This window comes from Daucus carota, chromosome 5, assembly GCF_001625215.2.
Source record: "Daucus carota subsp. sativus chromosome 5, DH1 v3.0, whole genome shotgun sequence".
Classification (NCBI taxonomy): Eukaryota; Viridiplantae; Streptophyta; class Magnoliopsida; order Apiales; family Apiaceae; genus Daucus; species Daucus carota.
In genome coordinates, this window is record NC_030385.2 from 38,067,920 (window position 1) to 38,086,384 (window position 18,465).

Consider the following 18,465-nt stretch of genomic DNA (forward strand, 5'->3'; position numbering starts at 1 on the left):
AACACGTTTAGCAACACAACCCCTTTTCATTACCCGCGACCCCCATACAAACATATTATCAAACACCTACAGTACAAACACGTGCAACCGCCGCATATTACAAACCTTAAAACTTCAACCTAACCCTAATGGTGCACAACCCGAGACAACAATCCCGAGGTCGCTACACCGCCTTCAGACCGCAACACCACCGTGCAGACGGCAGTCACGGCGACGAAAGCCCCACTACTACCACCACAAATCAAAGACGAAAACACGGACAATCAGACATTCCAAAAACTGAAACGACAAGCCCTAAAACACCGATCTACCCAAACTACGGCGCAACAACACGATTACAAGACTTATACACGCCGGCGAGCAACCAAATACACAAAATACAATAAGAGCGGCAACAAAAACGATGGGCAAAGCAAAGTCAAAAAACATCAGCAAAATGTGACTAAGCAGCAACATCAAGAGAAAAGACAAGCATAAACTTAAAGGCTCGTCGGCGACGCTTACTTGTTAACGGAAATGACAAAGAGAACGGTTGCACTTTACTCCTCCGAACGACCTCTCGCAACTTACAGGTAAAAAAGCGGAGCACTTCGGAAAAACTAAAGCTTCAGACAAATATACTCAGACCTGGTTTTTAAGACATACATATATACCCCCACAGTTACCAAGAGGTGCATTAACTGCATGGCCACGTGCACGCACACGATTGGCTCAGAAACTGCACCATCACACCCACCCCTCCTCAAAAGCCGCATAAACCGTACTTCATCCCCAAAAAACCCCCAACTTCGAAAACCGGTGCCTCTTCGATTACCCATGTACACAAATACATATACGCCACTCTACTTATCAAATCTCACCCACAACATTCTCGCATTCAATTTTATTCCACATTTATTACTCAATTTATTACCAGTCATAAATTGGTCGAAGACAAAAAACATAAATACAAGCAAGCCAAAAGCCCGCGGGAAAGCAAAACACTTCACATATATATATCAAGGTTCTTTTTAATACAAGCCAAAGCGGACTCAGTCCGCGACAAAGAAGCCCTATTGCTACAGCTGAGCCTCCAAGTCCGCAATGCGGGCTTGGACATCCTCTAATCGCTCCTGCAGCTCGTCTCGCTCTTCCCGGGCCGCAGTCAATCTCTCCGCCACCGTAGCCTCCGGCGCGGGTTCCGGGCGATCGATGGGCACATACCATCGCCCATTGATCTGCACCGCCGCTCGCCCGCGTCCCGGCACCAGCATCCTTTCATACACCTCCTCAAGGAGATCGTCGTAGGGAAGACCATCTTCCAGCATATCAGCCAACCTCCTAGCGAAAGGATCAGTAGGCAAATCGTTGAAAAGGGTGAGAAGTTCAACCCTCCTCATCCAACGCATCTGCGTCCTATAGCTCCCACTGGACACATCACTCCCGTTGCTCACAGACGCCGAAGAGTTATCAGACATTTTTTACAGTACTTTCACAACAAAAAGAGCGAGTTGACGATTAAAAGAGAAGAAAGAAGATGAACGCACAGATGAAGTGCACAAATGAACTTCTCTAGACTCTATATAGCCACAGCCACAGCCCCGTAATAAAAGCAAATGGTGTTCCCAAAGCGTTCAAACTTCCCACAGGCGTTTCCTAGGTCAAATATAACTCAAACGCACCTGGAAAACCAGCGGTCAACAGTCTCCTCAGTGAATGTCTGTGCAGTGCATTTAATGCACACGGACACCCACAAGCTACAAGTCCACACAACTTCAACACCCACAACCATACCGCCACCGCCCCCTAATCTTCCCGCCACATCTTCCCTCATTATTGGCCGCGTCCAATACTTGGGGGGCACATTTTCATTTTTATTCAAATTTTTACATCTTCCCTCATTATTGGCCGCGTCCAATACTTGGGGGGCACATTTTCATTTTTATTCATATTTTTTCAACTTCCCTCATTATTGGCCGCGTCCAATACTTGGGGGGCACATTTTCATTTTTACATCACAAATTTTTACATCTTCCCTCATTATTGGCCGCCAATACTTGGGGGGCACATTTTCATTTTTACATCAAAATTTTTATCCTCCCTCATTATTGGCCGCGTCCAATACTTGGGGGGCACATTTTCATTTTTATTCAAATTTTTACATCTTCCCTCATTATTGGCCGCGTCCAATACTTGGGGGGCACATTTTCATCTTTACTCAAATTTTTACATCTTCCCTCATTATTGGCCGCGTCCAATACTTGGGGGGCACATTTTCATTTTTACATCACAAATTTTTACATCTTCCCTCATTATTGGCCGCGTCCAATACTTGGGGGGCACATTTTCATTTTTACATCAAAATTTTTACATCTTCCCTCATTATTGGCCGCGTCCAATACTTGGGGGGCACATTTTCATCTTTACTCAAATTTTTACATCTTCCCTCATTATTGGCCGCGTCCAATACTTGGGGGGCACATTTTCATTTTTACATCACAAATTTTTACATCTTCCCTCATTATTGGCCGCGTCCAATACTTGGGGGGCACATTTTCATTTTTACATCAAAATTTTTACATCTTCCCTCATTATTGGCCGCGTCCAATACTTGGGGGGCACATTTTCATCTTTACTCAAATTTTTACATCTTCCCTCATTATTGGCCGCGTCCAATACTTGGGGGGCACATTTTCATTTTTACATCAAAATTTTTACATCTTCCCTCATTATTGGCCGCGTCCAATACTTGGGGGGCACATTTTCATTTTTACATCAAAATTTTTATCCTCCCTCATTATTGGCCGCGTCCAATACTTGGGGGGCACATTTTCATTTTTATTCAAATTTTTATCCTCCCTCATTATTGGCCGCGTCCAATACTTGGGGGGCACATTTTCATTTTTATTCAAATTTTTACATCTTCCCTCATTATTGGCCGCGTCCAATACTTGGGGGGCACATTTTCATCTTTACTCAAATTTTTACATCTTCCCTCATTATTGGCCGCGTCCAATACTTGGGGGGCACATTTTCATTTTTACATCAAAATTTTTATCTTCCCTCATTATTGGCCGTACCTGATATTTGGGGGCTACCAACCTCATTTTCACTATGTATTTTGTTCGCTTTAAAACCTTATCGCAGGAGCAAAACACAACAAAGACAAAACAAGGCGATATGCGAATCCAATAAACAGCTTTGCATTAGGACAGGAATAAAATTACAATCAGACACGGGCTATTCCCGCATCGAAACTACCTAAGGAAGCTGAGCCCTCAGCTCCGCTATCCGCTCATCTACAGCTTCCAGCCTGGTAAGCAGGCCTTCCCTCTCCACCTCCGCGTCCCGCAACCGCTCCCGCACCGTGACACCCGGAGGGACCGGCGGGTTGTCAATCGGCACCATCAAACGCCCATCCACCTCCTCCGCGTCCCGGGCACGACCCGGAAGCAAAAGCTCGTGGTAAACAATCTCCAGCGCAGACTCATAGGACTGCTCCTCGTCCTCCAGCGCCTCCGCAATTCTCACCGTGATAAGCTCGGCCGGCAACCGCCGAATCCGGTTTATCAGATCCTGCCGCCGGCGCCACTCGCTCGACCGGCCATAGTACAGGTTAGAACTAGCTGCAGAGCTGTCGGAAGACATATCACCTGCACAAAACAAACCACGACAAGACGACCTGTTAAAAGTTCCGATCAGACAACAAAACAAGAAAATCGATGATCACTACGCCGGAAAAGACTAGACTCGAACACTCACCAATATTGCAGAGACGAGCTTTTACAAAGATACGCGATGAACTGAGCACTTTTCACCAAGACGAAAACCCCATTTATATAGACAGCAACCCAGCCCTTTGAACTTCAGCCGTTACTTCCCAAGGCAGTTGAAGCGCCAAAAAATACACATCCATCACCCCAGTCAAAAGCCTCATACATGTATCTGTGCCAGTAGTTAATTGGCACAAATATCCGCACAAAAATACCATCAGTCAAATTAACCTTGCATGCAGCTACGACATCAACCACTCACAGCACGCCACGTGGAAATACCGTACATTCCCCGTACGGAACGACAAGACCAGGCGGCAAAAGGCTTCACACCTTTTGAAAATTTTGAAATCTATGGCCCAGCAAACACAACCCGGATAAATTACACCGATAACCCGCCACCTCAGCCTAGCCACTCACAACAAACACGCTCGCCCACATACAACCCGGAAGTGCACCTTTGCGGGAAGGATTTTACTTACTCCCCCCACCCGCTAAAGCAGATGGAAGGAGTAGGGGGGCAATGATAAGGTACCACGCTACAGTAACCGTCAACAGTACCCGCCCCCGCTACAGGACTTGGAGATCCCCAAAGTCAGACCTCATCATTACCGAGTACAAGGCAAACAGGATAATAAGCATGCACAAATCCCAAAAGGACAGGAAAAAGGACAGTAGTTGCATCAAAACGGCCACCCATGCTGGGGAGTGGCTATAGACCCATTCCCGCCACTGTAGCAACAGTGGCGGCCAAGGGCCTATATAAAGCACTCCCCAGCCAAAGTGGAAGGTAAGTGCAAATTTCTCCCCAAAACTCTCTCAAAAGCATCTATCGCCATATATTTAGAGTGAAAACTCTCTGATTTCCCTTACTTGTCAAGCACATCCAAATCACTGATTATCACGCCGGAGGCGCCTCACGGGATGTCACCCCCCGTGTAGCGTTGTTTTGCAGGTTAGGTCTTGCCTGAAGCTTCCCGGAACAGTGCATTGGAACCCTAGACGAGATTTGGAGTTATCAGAGATGCTCTGAACAAAATCAGAAATCGAAAAATTGCACAAATTAATATCAAAATTTGGACAGATTAAATCAAATCGAGTTGAATCAAATTTTATAATTTGTCAAAACCATATAAAGCCAGCAAACAGCTTTTTTTATTCTATCAAACCGAGTTCTTGTTATTGAGTCGAGTTAGATAGATATCTTGAAAGAGTTTAATCATCTTGTCGAGCTTCGAACACGGGGCTCATCCAACATCGAAACAAAACTGTACAAATTATTCTACTTTAGAAACAACCACTTGACTTGATACTTTATATTTAAATTATTTAAGGAAAATATTCCTTCTATTATCGATTGGTATAAAAGATATTTGACATTATTAGTTATTTCATACCTTGTGTAGCTGAGTGATGGCTCACCAAGACAGCTATTGAAAGGCGAACATTGTCACCTCTCATCAAATTGTAGCTTTATATTATATTATACGCACACTAAAAGTAAAAACAAAGTCCTATATGAACCATCCGAATCCGATGATACACCATTATACTTTTAATCCGCTTAAGGTTTTTTTTATTCGTGCATAGACCAACTACACCTCAAAGTTACCTCATTTGCTCAATCAATCATTTCCCTATAGGAATAACCATAAAATTGTCCTCAAAACAATAATGCTTAATGATTGTATGTATGATTTTGTTTAAGTATATTATTACAAAAAAGAACAAGAACCAAGGGCACATCCAGGCCTTCTAGATCACATTCTATACGAGAGTCTTGTGCCTCGAGTATCTCGTTTCTTTTTCCGTCCATGCAAAGAAAGCTGTTGATCATTTACCTTGAAACAAAATAAGGAAAAGAAGAGGTCATTTACTGTGAAGAATGATCACTTCTTGGTCAATGTTGCCACTGATGCAGTTCTACTTGGTTTAGTAAATTATATACAGTATTAGGTATTTTTAGGACAGGTCACGGAGGGCAGAGCTCAGATGCAAAGCACGTCATAGTTAATATGCTGCAGAACAGTATACAAAATGGGTGTGTGTGTGTTGGGGGAAGGGGGTCTCTTATATTCCTATATAACATGTGCAACAATTAATGATCACACAGAAAACAGCTACGAAGAAGCTGTCCACCCTTGGCAATGAGAACCTAATTTGTGGTGGAAACGCCAAAGGAATTAGAAACATAAATATCTGCACTTAAAAAGAGAATATATATTATACAGGTAATAATTTTATAGGGTATTGGTGGTATAATACTAGCAAGTATTTGATGTAAAAAAATTATACAGATAAATTTCTCATGGTATTGGAGGTAAAATACTAGTTAGTAACTAATATATGAAACTAAAAGAAGATCTACAATATAAACTGCAGCTTTGTTAAAAAGGAATAAATTACATGAGCTAAAAACCTATATAAATATACTTGCATCTAGATCTCAGTGAATGACAGCAAGACAGAACATAAGTGTACCTTGTAACTTGTAAGAGTAAAACAAGAGTATATGTTAGTAAATACATTACAAGTAGCACACAGTTTGTTCCTATTAGTTCAGCTGATCTTGCAGCATTTATATTCACTTCACTTAAGTCATAACAGTTCAAATACAAACTACATTTTTCTCTAGAAAAAAAAAACTAACTACATTTTAATTACCTGAAATATATAGTAGGGCGGAATCTGTAAGTGAGCAGAATACTGAAGTAATTGCTCTTTTCGCGCCCCCCACATGCTGCCTGAGTCTTGATACCTGAGTATCTCAAGTCCTTGACACAACACAACAAATAACCTGGCTTAATATCTTTATGCATAGCCCAACTCCAGTGTCTCATTAACAAAACTCTTCTAACATGAGGATAAAAGGATCTTTTCTTTCAGTCAAGGATAAATTCAATTATCACTATTCATGAATATATGTCATAGTATTGGGACCACAAATTAGCAGGAGCAACTTTCTAGACTGAATCACAAGGGAACACAGGAGTTGTCCGTCATATTATTTACAAGATGTATTGAAAAGTTTTCAAGAATTATTTTCCAGTAAGTTGAGACAATCTGCGGATAGTGAAGGCATTTTGCTCTTCCATTGTCATTTCAATACAAATCTTCAATATTAATTGTTCTTTTAGAACAGATGCTACATCAATGTTTAGGAAAGAACATCAGGATAAAACTTATTCTACTTCATCTAAGTGTCCAAACAGTTCTTCCCAGTTAAATGCTGCTTCCTCTGGCGTTCGGAAAGACCAGATATGGATCTTTTCCTTCTCACGGGCTTCTAAAATTTCCTACAGCCATATCATTAACATTTCCAGGGTTAAGCAGAGATTAGCATTAAAGAAAGAAAGTTTTATCCTTCCAAATACACTATATTAAACAAACATACATATTGCAGTATCATTAGCACCGACATGACAACCCTTAAAATTATTAAGAACCTTTTGACACTAGAAGTAAAAACTCAGTATTCAAAATAAAAAGATGATTCCCACACACAGTGATTAATTTTAAACCTCATGATTAATAAATAAGGTAGTATAGAATGTACAGTGTATAACCTCAACTTCAGAAGATCTCTTTGTTTTTAGAGTTAAACAATCAACAAGACCACTCCACTTCCCAGAACAGTTATCAAGCTGCCCAGCTCGATAGTACTGCTGCATCTGGTGAACAGGGGCTGTGACATCACCGAAACCCATTAGCTAAGCAATCCTTGGTGCAGAAAGGTCCTAAGTAAGGCATGTCAAAAGACAATATTCCAGGATTGCAACAGAATCTTCAAGCGGACCCAACACTCAATATGTTAAATTGAAATACATGCATCACTTGGGCATGTCCTCTGCATAGGTCAAATAGGCAACTGCCTTAGGTCCCGAATTTTTTTATAAGTTTTATATTATCACCAATATCAAATAAACGAGCAAATTAGTTTTTCGAAAAAGACTTCACAAGATAATAATTACAAAATTAGAAGTATATATAGAATACCTAAATAACTACAGCATTCATATAACAACATCTAATATTTCATAATGTTATTATTTTAGAAGGCCCCAGTTCTAGAATAGTACTGGCCTAATTGATCTGTTGAGCACTAAAAAGAAATATAAAAAAAATCTCTAGCATGTAGCTTAAGGTTCTGGCAAAGTGTGTGCTACAGCCCAACATGTTAATGGGCCAGGCCTGGTTACTTATGCACGGACCCGAGTAAGGGCACAGAAATCTGATCCAAAGGAGTAAAGGGTATTCTGGACTTTTAGCAAGACGATACAAAAAGGGGGAAGTTGCTAGGGTTTAGTCATGAATTGTTTTGTTGTGTTCACAGTGGGCTAGGAGAGGTCACATCTCGAAAGTGGCTAGTTCGATTGTAATTTGCATTCTCAGTGTAATTGCAGTCGTTCATATCAGTAATTTCAGTATATTAGCTTAGTAAACACTCTATTCAGCTAAGTTAGCTCTATTTCCATTATTAATCGCTAGTAATCTCTAGCAAAAGTGGTATCAGAGCATTTCAAGATCTATGGCGCCACCTACTGAGAAAGACCGACTTGATAAGCTCGAGACCCAGCTCGAGGTGGTGACAGAGTCTGTCCGTGAGAAAGTCACGACTGAAGTGTCGGCGGCGGTGAAGGGCGCAGTCGCCGCGATGCAACAAACCCTAATTAATCGGTTTGTTGCTAGCTTTGAGGATGTGTCGCGCCAACACGAGGACAAGTTGGCGGCGGCGGTGGCCCGCCTCGAGGGGCGTATCACTAGATCTCGCGATACCCAGGAGGCGCTCATCAACTCTATGCGCGACGATCAGCTCCGATTTCAATCGGACATTCGCTCGACTCTCTCAACCCTTCAAAACATGGGGCCAAAACCAGGAGAATTTGGTTATGAGTCTGGAGCCGCTGGGGGAGGGTTTGGTACAGGGAGTAGCAACAGTAACAAGGGGCCTTTAGGAGGTGTTTTTGGGGCTGGATCTGGTTTTGGTAATGGGGCTGGCACCGGGTCAGGTGGAGGTCCGGGATATGGTGACGTGGGTGGTCCTGGTGGGCAAGGGCGACAAGCCTGGCGCCACAAAAAGCTCGATTTGCCCTCTTTTGACGGCCTTAACCCGGACGGGTGGATTTTCCGAGCGGAGCGGTTTTTCAAGTTCTATGGACTGACTGAGGAGGAAAAGGTGGAGGCGACGGTAGTAGCGCTTGATGGGCAGGCCCTTCTTTGGTTTCAATGGGAGCATCGTCGTCGCCCCATTGAACGCTGGGATCAGGTTAAGACACTCCTGCGACGACAGTTTCGCTCACAGACTGCTGGGTCCCTTCAAGAACAGTGGCTCGCCCATCGCCAAGGGGGCTCTGTGTCTGATTACCGGCTCAAATTCATTAAGTTGCTAGCTCCTTTGGACAATGTTTCTGAAGAATTATCTCTGGGTCAGTTTTTAAATGGGCTGCGGGAGGACATAAGAGCGGAGGTTCGACTGTTGGGACCCTTAACAGTCGATCACGCAATGGAACTGGCTCATATGGTCGAAGAAAAACTGCGTTGTGGAAAGAATAGAAGTGATTTTAAAGCAACCCTCAGCCAGGTGGTTAAACCCACAACGAGTAGTTGGGGAGGCACTGCAGCCTCGTCTCCCCGTTCTTACAACTCTAGTGCCACTTCCTCCCCTAAGTCGTTCGCGAGTTATGGTGCTTCGGTGACTAGCCCTGCTGCTTCGGGCAAGCCAACGGGGGAAGTGCGTAGGTTAAGCGACAAGGAACTACAAGAGAAACGCTCCAAGGGTTTGTGTTTCCGTTGTGACGGGAAGTGGAGTGTGGGGCACAAATGCCACCGAAAAGAACTAAGTGTGCTGTTGACACAGGAGGAGGGTATTCTAGATGATTCTCCGGGGTTGGATGATTTGCGAATGGAGGGGGAACCGCATGTAGAGGAGGAATCACAACCTGAAATATCTCTCAACTCTGTTGTTGGATTGACGAGCCCAAAGACTTTTAAATTACGAGGGGAGATCAATGGTACGCCGGTGATTGTCATGATCGACCCCGGTGCTACGCACAATTTTATTGCAACTCAGGCGGTACAGGAACTGGGAATTAAGTGCACATCTTCCAAAAACTTCGGTGTTTCGTTGGGGACCGGGGAAACAGTTCAGAGCCAGGGGGAGTGTAAATCGGTGATTCTGCAGTTACAAGGGCTGACGATTATTGAGGATTATCTACCCATCACTTTAGGGAACTCGGACGTTATCTTGGGGCTCCAGTGGTTGGAAAAACTCGGTACCATGTCTGCTAATTGGAAATCGCAGACCATTACCTTTAAAATGGGCTCAGAACTGGTGACTCTCAAGGGGGATGCTTCTTTGGGGCGCACAGGGAATTCTCTAAAGGCAATGATCAAAACACTGCAGAAACATGGGAGCGGGTACATAGTAGAATGTAATCACATGGGAGTGGACACCGCACCACAACAGCCCCAAGAACCTCCTGCATTCTTACAGCCTGTGATTGAACATTACAGGGAGGTGTTCCAACTACCCACAGGGCTGCCACCTGCCCGCCACCAGGATCACGGCATCACCTTAAAAGAAGGCATGGACCCAGTGAACGTCCGGCCATACCGATACCCCCAAACTCAAAAAGAGGAAATTGAACGGCTGATTCACGATATGTTGGCGGCAGGTATTATCCAGCCATCTAACAGTCCCTTCTCGAGCCCCGTACTCCTCGTTAAGAAAAAGGATGGGTCGTGGCGGTTTTGTGTCGACTACCGGGCACTTAATAAAGCAACAGTCTCTAATAAATTTCCCATCCCCATGATCGAGGAACTGTTAGATGAACTACACGGGGCAAGGGTGTTTACGAAGTTGGATTTGAAAGCCGGATATCACCAAGTTCGAGTTCGCAGTGAGGATGTTCCAAAAACTGCCTTTCGCACACATGAGGGCCACTACGAGTTCCTAGTCATGCCCTTTGGTTTGACTAACGCCCCGGCTACATTTCAAGCAATCATGAACGACGTTTTCCGCCCTTTTCTTCGGAGGTTTGTCCTAGTCTTTTTCGACGACATCCTAATTTATAGCCCTACTGTTGCGGAGCATGTCCAACATGTCGAAACGGTGTTCGGGCTGTTACAATTGCATGGGCTGTATGTGAATAAAAAGAAGTGTGAATTCGGGAGCAAGCAAGTCGCCTACTTAGGCCACATGATATCAGCTGCAGGAGTGGCAGTAGAGCCAGACAAAGTTCAAGCAGTGCTGGGTTGGCCTACTCCGAAAAACATTCGAGAGCTGCGTGGTTTTCTGGGTCTGTCGGGGTACTATCGCAAGTTCATACGCAATTATGCTAGCATTGCCTTTCCACTAACGGAACAGCTAAAAAAGGATTGTTTTGGTTGGAGCGAAGCAGCAACCAGTGCCTTTACAGCCCTTAATCAGGCCCTGGTATCGGCCCCTGTCCTCACCATGCCCGATTTCAACAGTCCATTCATCATAGAGACAGACGCCTCTGGTTATGGGTTGGGCGCAGTCCTTTTACAACAGGAACATCCGATAGCTTATTTCAGTAAAATCTTGGGGGAACGGGCGAGGCTCAAATCCATCTACGAAAAAGAATTAATGGCGATTGTGCTAGCGGTGCAGAAATGGCGAGCCTACTTATTAGGCCATTTGTTTGTGATCCGAACAGACCAAAGAAGCCTGAAATTTTTATTAGAACAGCGAGAAGTGGGTATGGATTATCAAAGGTGGGTTAGTAAATTGTTTGGGTATCATTTCCGCATTGAGTATAAGCCAGGCATTACCAACAAGGCAGCCGACGCCTTGTCCAGAAGGGGACCTATTGAACAGGAGTTGAATTTGTTGGTAGCAACGGGTGGTATTGACTGGGATGAGATTTATAAGCTGCTCAAAGATGATCCTTACTTGCAGAAACTGGCGGAAAAGATCAGCCAAGGTCCCACTGTTATGAAGGGGTACGAGTTACGCCAGGGGGTGGTTTGCTATAAAAACAGAGTGGTGGTACCTCCAAAATCAGATTTAACAACTCGGCTTTTGAAAGAGTATCACGACTCGCCCATAGGGGGCATTCGGGTGATAACAAGACGTACTTGAGGTTAAAAAGGGAATGGTTCTGGGAAGGAATGCGGAAACAAGTGTCTGCGTATGTGAAGGAGTGTGGTATTTGTCAGCAACAGAAACATTCATCCTTATTGCCTGCAGGACTCCTCCAACCTCTGCCCATACCACAGCGTATCTGGGAGGATATATCCATGGATTTCGTGGAAGGTTTGCCCAAATCTGGGGGCATAGACACAGTGCTGGTAATTGTGGACCGTCTGTCCAAGTATGCCCACTTCGTGGGACTCAGCCACCCATTTACAGCCCCTACTGTAGCTCAGTTGTTCATTAAGGAGGTGGTTCGTCTCCATGGTTACCCTTCCACCATCGTGTCAGATCGTGATCGAGTTTTTCTTAGTCTCTTTTGGACAGAGCTTTTTCGGGTACAAGGCACTGCATTGCATCGCAGTACCGCCTACCATCCACAGTCGGATGGGCAAACGGAGGTGGTTAACAAGACTCTAGAGGGGTATCTCCGCTGTTTTATAAATGGTAAACCCCGCGAATGGGCTAAATGGCTACCATGGGCGGAGTATTGGTACAACACTTCATCCCACTCCTCTACCAAATACTCCCCCTTTGAAATTGTGTATGGAAGACCTCCACCGCAGCTAGTCAGATTTCACTCGGGTAGTACAGCAGTGGCCTCACTAGATGAACAATTGTTGCGTAGAGATATGACTCTGGCTGATCTGAAAACGAATTTGGAACGGGCACAACAACTATGAAAATAAGCATCGCCGCAACCTCGAGTTCAAGGTCGGCGATATGGTCTACCTTAAACTGCAGCCGTACAGGCAAGCTTCGTTAGCCAGGAGAACCAATGAGAAGCTGTCTCCTAGATTTTATGGGCCATTTAAGGTGATTCACAGGGTGGGTAAGGTCGCTTATCGTCTGGATCTCCCACCAACAGCAAAAATCCACAATGTCTTCCACATTTCCCAACTCAAGTTAGCTGTCGGGACGGCCCCGGTTCTTACTACCATTCCTCCACACATCACAGCTGAGATGATCTTTGCAGCTGAGCCAGAGCAACTGCTGGATGTTCGTTTCAAGAACCCTGGCCAGACCCAAGGGGCAGAAGTTCTTATCAAATGGCGCGAATCGCCAACTTGGGAAGCCACCTGGGAGGAATCTGCAGCACTTGCTATGCGCTTCCCAGAATTTCACCTTGAGGACAAGGTGGCTCTTTGGGCCGGGGGTAATGCTACAGCCCAACATGTTAATGGGCCAGGCCTGGTTACTTATGCACGGACCCGAGTAAGGGCACATAAATCTGATCCAAAGGAGTAAAGGGTATTCTGGACTTTTAGCAAGACGATACAAAAAGGGGGAAGTTGCTAAGGTTTAGTCATGAATTGTTTTGTTGTGTTCACAGTGGGCTAGGAGAGGTCACATCTCGAAAGTGGCTAGTTCGATTGTAATTTGCATTCTCAGTGTAATTGCAGTCGTTCATATCAGTAATTTCAGTATATTAGCTTAGTAAACACTCTATTCAGCTAAGTTAGCTCTATTTCCATTATTAATCGCTAGTAATCTCTAGCAGTGTGTGAAAAAGTGTAATCTAAAATTCACAGTACACCTAAAGCTCTCTCCTGCAATCCCTCCTTTATCTTTATGGTCAGAGATCCATGATTGAGTTAACAAGTTATGTTGAAAACTGTGGGCTGCTTTATTCCTCGACTTGTGTTGTATATTTCTTTAAGAATTCATCCATTTCTAGACAGTTACAGGACATTAGAATATATTGTCGGGAGACAGATGGTATATTTAGCGTTTCCTCAGTCGAGTGTAAATCAGACCAGTACCATGTCCTCAAGTGTTATTCCAACATTTTGTGTCCGCAGCCACCATGACACACGTCATGACACTCGGACAACACACTTATTCTGTGTCAAGTCCTTTGCTGGGAGAATCGACACTTTGACCCACTGAAAGACCACATATGAGAATAACTCGTAAGACAAAAAAAAAAAAGAGCACGAGAATAGGACATCCCGTCGATATCGATAATTAGTCATGTACAGATCATAGAAATTCAATATAATTGGTTCAAGTGAAAGACATCTGTAACTTGCAAAGAGCCTTTACAAAATGCCTAGTTTTCCTACCATATCTTATTAGCTATAGAGTTAATCGCAAATTGCATCCCTATACTTGGGCCCAAACACACTTTAGTATACATACTTTTGGAAATTGCATTTCGCAACCCCTTACTATTTTGCGCGCTGCATTCTATGCCCTATCCACCCAGTTCTGTTAAATATCAACGTTAACGTTAATTAAGCCGGGGGTAAATGGGTAAAATCATATTTCAACGTCTTCTTCCCATAATCCATATATATGCCTATACATGCCCTAGCCCCAGTTACCAAATGATTCAAAATCTTACGAGTCACATCTCCACTTTTAAAGCTATGAAGGAAAAGATCAAGAACAGAATTTGGTGCTGCCCATGCTTCATTTAATGTCGTTATAATAACCGTTTTCTTTGGCGAAGCAGCAGCCCTCAATACTCTTGCAAGCCTATTTATCTCACTGTCCTACAATATATACCAAAATTAGTAAACAAAACAACTATTGCTAGATGCTTCTTAAAACTACAGGAATTTAGAAAAAAGACAATGGCTGAACCAGGAGGCAACGGTATTTTCACGATGTTACGAGAATTGAGCACAGCACAGATACAGCGTTTCATTGATTGTGGTGAAATGAAGAACCACCAAGATTGAAGAGGCCATTGGGATTCGTAGAGCTGTGGCCATTGTTATTAACTGTGTAATTAACCATGATTAGTGGGTTTGTTTTTTAATTTTTTTTATTGCCACAATTACCCTTGATTTTCTAACAGCACCGTTAACTTTTGACGGAAAATGTGTAGAATGAGTTAGTAGTGATAAGTATTTAGAAATCCTATCTTTTAGGGATGTTTATTAGCCTAGAAAATGCAATTTAACGTATTCAACTTTCTCCTTGGCATAACATCCTCTCCTTTTGCTTAAACAAAAACCAATACCTTATATAGAGCATTTGCAATATTTAGTTAGCAGAACATGACATATATTACTCCATACAAGGGTACTCCACTAAATTAAACATTATACGTAACTTATATTAAAATATTCAGAGAAACAATATAGAAGATACATTTTAAAAAGTTTGAAACTAACTTTTGTGAAAAGAAATAACTAGATAAGTAACAAAACTAAGTATCCTAATTTTCAGAGCTCAACTTGTAGGTTGAATTTTTTCACAACCGGACCAAAAAGTTTTTTTTTTTAAAACTCACATAAGTAATCTATACTATACTATAATAAGCAAACATGGGTATAATTTGTAGTAAACAAATTACAAAAATTTGGTTATGTTTTTTTGGTCATCCCTAAATTTACCTTATTTAAAAATTAAAAAGAAAAAAATCAAACATTAAAAACTCTCTCTTTGTAACTACAAGTCTACAAACGTGGAGTGGAGGTCTCTTACTCTTACATCATTAAACAATTTCAAAGACTAATAACACTAGTGATAACTAGAAGACAAAAAACTCCATCGTTATCCTTTTAAGTTATCATGTACTTGATACAAGATATATAATATTTTTTTCTTATAAGCAAAGAAATAAAAAATATCAAAAATATAATTTATAATTAGTTTTAAAATAAGTAAAATTACTACCAATAACATGGTTGTAGTAGTTTTAAAAGACTCAACAGTTTTTCTCCACAGGAAGATTTGATTAGGACATAATAGACACAAACATTGTTTCGATTCTTAGAAAACACAACCCATCAAATATGGCTGACCTTAGGCCTATTTCTTTGTGCAATGTTGTGTATAAGGTAGTCTCGAAGGTATTGGCAAATAGGCTCTAAAGTATTCTTAATGGTATAATTTATGCATCTCAGAGTGCTTTCATTCCAGGATGACTGATTTCTGAATATGTAATGATTTCGAACGAAGTCATGCACTATATGAAAAGAAAAGTGGCTGGTAAAACGGGATCGATGGCGTTAAAGTTGGACACGAGCAAGGCGTATGACCGCGTAGAGTGGAATTTCTTAAAGTAAATATTGAACAAGATGGGTTTTGATGCAAGGCTGATAACATTGATGCTAGAATGTGTCACTATTAAATACAAGATAACTCATTCAGGGAAAAAATTTGGTTTAATAGTGCCAAGAAGGGGAATCAGGCAAGGGGATCCACTATCCTCTTACTTGTTTCTAATATGTATGGAGGGTCTAACAGCACTTATCCAAGATTACGAGAGAAGACGGCTTCTAACGGGTATTAAGATTACGAGGGGTGCCCAGATTCTGAACCACATGTTCTTCGCTGATAATTCATACATAAATTGTAAAGCTAATGAGGCTGAGGCTTATCAAATAAACCATATGCTGCGAATCTATGAGAGAGCATCAGGTCAGCAAATAAACAAATCAAAATCTTCTGTGCTCTTCAGTTGCAACACAATGCAGGAAGAGGGAGCTATGATAACGAAGTTGAGCTAACGAAGCTCAAGGCCTTTACAGTTTACCCTACAGTTAAAGGCCTTGAGCCGATCAAAACTCATGCTCCGCTATCCACTATCCTCATTCAGGGAAAGAATTAGGTTTAATCATGCCAAGCAGGGGACTCAGGCAAGGGGATCCACTATCCTCTTACTTGTTTCTAATATGTACGGAGGGTCTTACAGCACTTACCCAAGATTACGAGAGAAGACGGCTTCTTACGGGTATTATTAAGATTACGAGGGGTGCCCCGATTTTGAGCCACATGTTCTTTGCTGATGATTCATACATATATTGTGAAGCTAATGAGGCTGAGGCTTATCAAATAAACCATATGCTGCAAATCTATGAGAGAGCATCAAGTCAGCAAATAAACAAATCAAAATCTTTTGTGCTCTTCAGTTGTAACACAATGCAGGAAGAGGGAGCTACGATAAAGAATTTGAGCTAGCGGAGCTCAAGGCCTTTACAGTTTACCCTACAATTAAAGGCCTCGAGCTGATCAAAACTCATGCTCAAGGCCGCTAGTGTGAATTTAAAAGCCAGGAAATCTGACAATTTATATTATCTGGCTTTCTTATCTAGGATATATCTTTTTAGCTGATGCAGATCATATTCACATGTGTATATGTATCACAGGTGTGCAGTAATGAAAGAGAGTACATAAATAGATGACATACAATAGCAAAACATGAGAGCATCAAAGTAGGTGGTGCACAATAATCTCTTCCGAGGGGCAACAGCATCCGAAGAATCTTCCTTGATGCCACACATTCTTTTTAGGCCTGTTATGCAAGAAATGTCTAAAGCCAGTGTCGAATCTATAACGAAATAGACAAAACACAATTGACAAACAACCCAAACTATAAGATCAAGTCCAATGCAATGTCAAATTTGGTTGCAACGTTATATATTAAAACCAGATGTTAAAAAACATAACTCCAAAGGAGCTGCATAATTAGATTATATGCATAACTCCGTACTTGGTTTCTAAACGCATATATGCATCTACGCAGACTCATCAAACAACGCTTTTTAGAGCCAAATCATCAATCAACGATAAAAGTTGTTCCATGTTGAACGAAATTGGGGCAATTGGACAAAAAAATTAGAGGAGTTTGGTTCATGGTTAATGAGTCCGGTTAACGGAAATCGGAACCTCAAACCCATGCGTTGGTGTTTGGATTAGCAATTTTGTGACATGGAATGAGAACCCCAATCTCACTTCGAGGGTAAATCATTCCTTACACTCCATTTGGGATACTCATTCCCATACCCCTCATTCTCATTCCCGATTCCCATTCCAATTCACCCTCAGGATCCAAACGCCCCCCATCAGTCAAATTAGAATTTATTTGGTTACTAAATGCGTAATGGCTATAGGCATTTCCCATCCAGCATCGGACTTACTCTAACTAAATGAAACGAATTTATACCCAAATTGGGATTGGGATGATAGTAACAAAATTTTGATTAAAAGAACAAGAGAAGTTAAATCTTGAGAGTTTAGAGCTGTCACTGATTACATACCCACACACAAATCTAAAGAGCCAAACAGCAAACATGTTGTATGCATAGTAATCACAAACCAAAGCTGATGATTTCAGTTTAACACAAGCAATTAAGAAAATTTAAAACTGACATACGAAAACAAGAACTAATAGTTGAAAGGTACATTCATACATCAAACTGAAAGTATCATCACGTACCGCTTAAAAGGCCCAGGTAGCGACCGAGGAAAGCGAGAGTACGAGTCAAGTTCTAGACTTTCTGGTGCTAAACCGCTAATGTTGTGTTCTTCACAAGTTTAGACTTTAGTTCTAATAAAAATATTAATATTAATATGAAAGTAAAGTGTAACTATTATTTATTTAAAAAAATAATTATTTTTTATTAATTTAGACGAGTTCATTTTGTATAATTTTAATAATTTATAATTCTGTTTTTTTTTTCTATTTTAATATTATTGTGGCTTAAAATAATATATTAGAGACAATATAAATTTATTAAACTAACAGAAATTTATAATAAAAATCAATAAAATTTTTGAAATTTATATTGAAATATAGATTTAGACAAAACCCTACATATA

The 18,465-nt window shown here is 41.8% G+C and overlaps 1 protein-coding gene across 2 annotated transcripts; it reads right to left on the bottom strand.

The window, feature by feature from the left end:
• Positions 1–5,299: 5,299 nt before the first annotated feature.
• On the bottom strand, positions 5,300–18,198 carry LOC108219832 (uncharacterized protein C227.17c). Of its 2 annotated transcripts, XM_017393369.2 has the most exons (5): positions 18,083–18,198; positions 17,054–17,158; positions 7,319–7,437; positions 6,417–6,526; positions 5,300–5,593 (listed from the first exon to the last, which is right to left on the bottom strand). In XM_017393369.2, exons 2-5 carry the CDS (start codon positions 17,145–17,147, stop codon positions 5,590–5,592), a joined length of 327 nt encoding a protein of 108 aa, XP_017248858.1. In that variant the 5' UTR covers positions 17,148–17,158; positions 18,083–18,198; the 3' UTR covers positions 5,300–5,589. The 2 variants fall into 2 exon arrangements, with proteins under 2 accessions (XP_017248858.1, XP_017248857.1); XM_017393368.2 differs by lacking the exons at positions 5,300–5,593; positions 6,417–6,526 and adding an exon at positions 6,699–7,048.
• Positions 18,199–18,465: the final 267 nt, after the last annotated feature.

Excerpts from the sequence above, each read along its gene's own strand:
- LOC108219832 (XM_017393369.2), bottom strand. The coding sequence starts at position 17,147 with ATGTGTGGCATCAAGGAAGATTCTTCGGATGCTGTTGCCCCTCGGAAG. Across the intron at positions 7,438-17,053 it reads TGCTCTCATGTTTTGCTATT|CCCCTGTTCACCAGATGCAG; the intron begins GTATGTCATCTA and ends GTGATGTCACAG. Across the intron at positions 6,527-7,318 it reads AGAGATCTTCTGAAGTTGAG|GACTTGAGATACTCAGGTAT; the intron begins GTTATACACTGT and ends TGTTGTGTCAAG.